The 4,024-nt window shown below is 55.3% G+C and overlaps 3 protein-coding genes across 3 annotated transcripts in view; 2 read left to right on the top strand and 1 right to left on the bottom strand.

Moving 5' to 3' along the window:
• Positions 1-141: 141 nt before the first annotated feature.
• Positions 142-1,434, top strand: PTSI (phosphotransferase system, enzyme I, PtsI; the record flags this gene model as incomplete). Its single annotated transcript, XM_005855974.1, has 1 exon — positions 142-1,434. The coding sequence occupies one exon, from the start codon at positions 142-144 to the stop codon at positions 1,432-1,434; it is 1,293 nt and encodes a 430-aa protein (XP_005856036.1).
• A 441-nt stretch (positions 1,435-1,875) lies between these two features.
• Positions 1,876-3,445, bottom strand: NGA_0514700 (uncharacterized protein). The gene is made up of 5 exons (XM_005855966.1): positions 3,308-3,445; positions 2,852-3,100; positions 2,747-2,763; positions 2,379-2,677; positions 1,876-2,198 (listed from the first exon to the last, which is right to left on the bottom strand). Exons 1-5 carry the CDS (start codon positions 3,422-3,424, stop codon positions 2,116-2,118), a joined length of 765 nt encoding a protein of 254 aa, XP_005856028.1. The 5' UTR covers positions 3,425-3,445; the 3' UTR covers positions 1,876-2,115.
• Positions 3,446-3,817: 372 nt separating this feature from the next.
• NGA_0515800 (ke2 family protein) overlaps positions 3,818-4,024 on the top strand; it is a 1,518-nt gene continuing 1,311 nt past the window's right edge. The window contains exon 1 of the mRNA XM_005855977.1: positions 3,818-3,974. Within this exon, the coding sequence (XP_005856039.1) occupies positions 3,849-3,974 (126 nt within the window). The 5' untranslated portion in view covers positions 3,818-3,848. The remainder of the gene's footprint in view (positions 3,975-4,024) is intronic.

Genomic DNA, 4,024 nt, shown 5'->3' with positions numbered 1-4,024 from the left:
CAAGGGAAGTACCGAACCTTGAAGACATGAAAAGTGGACATTCCATGTCGTTGCCACGCTGTCTGACCGTTGCCCCATTCCCCTCCCCTTCCTCTCCTCCCCCCGTAGAGCGCCAAGGGGGTCCTGACCCAGCACGGGGGCATGACCTCCCACGCCGCCGTCGTAGCCCGTGGGATGGGCGCTCCCTGCGTGAGCGGCTGCCACGAGATCGAGGTGGACAACGCGAAGGAGACCCTGACGCTGCTCCGGTCGGGGCGGGTGCTGCACAAAGGAGACACTCTGACCATTGACGGGGCTACGGGGGAGGTCATGGAAGGGAAAGTCGCCTTGATACGCTCCACGTCGGACGCGGATTTCCAAAAAGTGCTGGACTGGGCGGACGAGCTCCGGCGGTTGCGAGTGAAGGCGAATGCGGATACCCCAGACGACGCCCGCAAAGCGCGGGAGTTAGGGGCGGAGGGCATTGGGCTCTCCCGCACCGAGCACATGTTCTTTGGGCCCGCCCGGATCGACGTGGTCCGGGAGATGATCCTCGCGAACGACAAGGCCGAGCGCCTCGAGTCCTTGGAAAAACTCTTCGTCTTCCAGAAGGAAGACATGCGGGAGATTTTCTCCGTCATGTCGGGCTTTCCGGTCACCTTCCGCCTCCTCGACCCGCCCTTGCACGAATTCCTCCCTTCCGACCCCAAGGATATCGCGGCACTGGCGGGACGGATCGGAAAGGACGCGACGCTGGTTGCCAACAAGATCAAGGCGCTGGAAGAGGTAAACCCCATGCTGGGCCTCCGCGGCTGCCGATTGGGCTTGGCCTTCCCGGAAATCAGCGAGATGCAAGTCCGTGCCGTGATTCACGCCGCCCTGGAAGCGAAAGCGCAAGGGTACGACCCTCGGCCAGAGATCATGATCCCCTTGGTCTCTGTGGCCAAAGAATTGGAGGTGGCGTCCGCATTAGTTCACGCCACGGCCGGGCAGGTGTTGGAGGAGAAAAAGGCGGTCCTGGAGTATAAAGTCGGGACCATGCTGGAGCTCCCCCGCGCCTGTTTGAACGCGAGGAGTCTGGCGCCGATGATGGAGTTCGCGAGTTTTGGCACGAACGACCTGACCCAGTCCACTTTTGGATTTTCCCGGGACGACATTGGGGGCTTCCTGCCCCGCTATTTGGAGGAGAAAATTCTGGAGAAAGATCCCTTTGCGACCATCGACGTGGAAGGCGTCGGTCAATTGATGCGCGTGGCTGTGGAGGGGGTGCGGGGGGCGGAGGGAGGGGACGCGAAGGCCCTGGGTGTGTGCGGCGAACAAGGGGGAGACCCGAAGAGCGTGCAATTCTGCGAGGAATTGGGCCTGAACTCCGTCTCCTGCTCGCCTTTCCGAGTCCCGATTGCCCGGTTGGCAGCGGCACAGGCTGCGATTTTACACAAGAAAGCGCACAAATAAAATACCAAAGAGACATTACAGATTGAAAACTGGAAAAAAAAAGTGACGAAATTTTGCACAGGGGGAGGAGAGAGAGAACGCAATGGATAATACAACAGATGAGGGCTGTGCACAAAAGAGAAAGGGCAAGGGGAAGAACGTGTAAAGATTGAGGAGCCGGGTTAGCCGTCACTCTTTTCAGGTGCCCCCACCACTACAAAATAAGCCATCGCCCAATCTATAATAAAGGCATAGGATTTTTGTCCATCACAATGTTGGATAGGAAAGCACGGAGGAGACTATGGAAGAGGGAGCGTTGTGATCTGACGGCATTCCCGGAAATGTACGTGGTTGATATTGGGTGCAAGCATCTCAAAAAAAGAGACACAGCACGATGAGTGTTTAAAGTAGTATAGAATAGGTATGGATGACGAAAGCGAAGGATTAAACCCGCAAGGTGAGACTTGCTCACAGGGAACGCGACCTCTTTTTCCATTTGCTTGTATCGTATCCTTCGTTCTATCCTTTCATGGTCCCCTGCAGTCTTCGCTTCTTCTCAGCAGCGTAAAGTACGCATTCCATCCACTGAAAAAGCAGTGACCCAGCCGCCCAACAGAATGGCCCCTTTAATGCGCCCGCAGCCCTCCTGTCCGCTTGAGGCACGTTCATCCTTGCAACGCCCTTCCCTTCAAAATCAAAATTTCAAGCTTTCATACCTTCGGCGACCAAGCTCATCGCATTCTTGATCGCTGTAGCAGGAGCGCCGCCCACCGCTACGGTCGCACCTGTAATGTTCAAACACCGATAATGTAAGATCTTAACTTCCCGCTCGGGACATCAAGGAAGAAGAGGGAGGGCAACGCGCAGGACTCCGGCCCCTCCCGATCCCTCGGATGGCCTACTCGCTGGCATCGCATCCACACCAGCACCTTCCTTCCTCTTACCCCCCCACCCTTTTTCCATACCTGTCACATTTCCTTCCTTCCCCCCCGCGAACATGACGCCCACGAAGGGCTTCGCTCCTCCCGCGGCATACACGTTCACGGCCTTCTCGAAGGGCCATCCGGACACCTTGGACTGATCCAACAACGCCTTGGCCGCCAGGGCGTACGAAGCGCTGTCGGTGATGACCCGAATGTTGAAGTTGGATCCACCCTTGACCGCCCCGTCTTCGACGTATAAGTCGCTGGCCTTCTCCTTGAGTTGATGGGTGTAAGGCCAGCAGGCAAGGAGGAGCAAGGGACATGGCATTAGAGGGGGTGTACTAGAATGTGCGGGGGGAGTTAGCATGCCCTACAAACAAGTGCATTTCGTAGTCACAGCCTTTCTTTACCCGCTGCCACGCAACTCCTCTCACGACATCGTCAGCTGCACTTCAATATCCTCCTCACGGCCCCCTGCTTTTCTTATTGCTGTCTTCATATTTCAACAAACTCACCAGTGCCGCCTTCACATCCGCCAAATGGAGGTCAAATGTTTCGAAGGGAACCGAATCTCCTGCCTCCAACACCTTGTCTGCCCCGCTTCGAGGCGCTTTGTCCCCTTTCGCTCCCTGCTGCAACGCCGCCGCATCCAAGTTACGGTACGCATTGCCTCCCGGCGTGACATCGTCACCGTTTAACGACCAATTCAGCTTGTAGTCAAGCCCAGGACCCTCTCGTGGAAATATAGTGTACTCATCTGTTTCCTGAAATCAAGCCGAGGGTATAAAAGTGTGATTGGGAAAAAAAGGGTAGAGCCAAAAGGGGGATTAGAGTTGCCTGCACACGTCTCGTGTCCTTTTCGGAAGTCCTGTGTGAGGACATCACACCTAAGACCAGTTCATCGTATCGGATGCTTCGTTTCATCGATGCGAGGGGAATCAAATGAGATTGGAGGATGCGTGTTGAGGTACCGTGACAGGCGTCCCAGACAAGGTCCGAGACGGTATAGAAGCAAGAGCGCCTGAGGCCCGCAAATTATGGAGGACCGCCCGCCGTCGCAAAGCTCCTTGGAAAGCCCGGACCAGCATGGTCGATTGCGCTGTCAATTTGAATGGTGAGGGCGTGGCTCGTTGCTGAGAGGACGCATTGATTGCCGAGTAGGCAGGGGCACAAGCAGAGGTGCTGCTAGCTCTGGAGGGCGAGCAAGTCGACCTTGATGCATCAAATTTTCGACTTGGAGGGAAAAAGATTCCCCAAAAAACATTTCTGGCGCAGACAAGGTTGAGACAGACCCCTTTGAATAAACGTTTGAGACACTATTCTATTTTTGACATGCCTCCTGTGCATGCATTTTGTCCACTCCACCTGTTGTGCTTCCTCTTGTGTTCGCCGCTTGTCCCAAGCACCCTAATGAAAGAGAAGTGAAAGGAATTAGCAATCACTGTCATTCTGATTGGACGAGGTTCTCCGCAAATACCTGCACACACAGGTAGTGACCGCTCTGTCGTGAAGATGAGCGCAAGCGCAATGGATGAGGCTTTGGCTTCGTACAAAGCCTTGGAAGCGGATACTCAGGAGCTCATGGCCCGTCGACAAGTTACTCTGCAGCAGGCGAATGAAAACGGGATGGTGCAGCAGGTATGCACGCATGATGATTGTTGAGAAGAAAGGAATGATAGTTGAGCACA

Source organism: Nannochloropsis gaditana (genome assembly GCF_000240725.1).
Source record: "Nannochloropsis gaditana CCMP526 unplaced genomic scaffold scaffold064, whole genome shotgun sequence".
Classification (NCBI taxonomy): domain Eukaryota; class Eustigmatophyceae; order Eustigmatales; family Monodopsidaceae; genus Microchloropsis; species Microchloropsis gaditana.
The sequence above is the reverse complement of the archived record's forward strand: the minus strand, read 5'-3'. Positions and strand labels throughout refer to the sequence as shown.

What these genes read in the sequence shown, in the direction of transcription:
- NGA_0514700 (XM_005855966.1), bottom strand. Translation starts at nt 3,424, where the DNA reads ATGCTGGTCCGGGCTTTCCAAGGAGCTTTGCGACGGCGGGCGGTCCTC. An exon ending in TGTCTGGGACGCCTGTCACG is followed by an intron (nt 3,101 to 3,307) that starts GTACCTCAACAC and finishes GCTTGATTTCAG; the next exon opens with GAAACAGATGAGTACACTAT. An exon ending in GAAGGAAGGAAATGTGACAG is followed by an intron (nt 2,199 to 2,378) that starts GTATGGAAAAAG and finishes TGAACATTACAG; the next exon opens with GTGCGACCGTAGCGGTGGGC.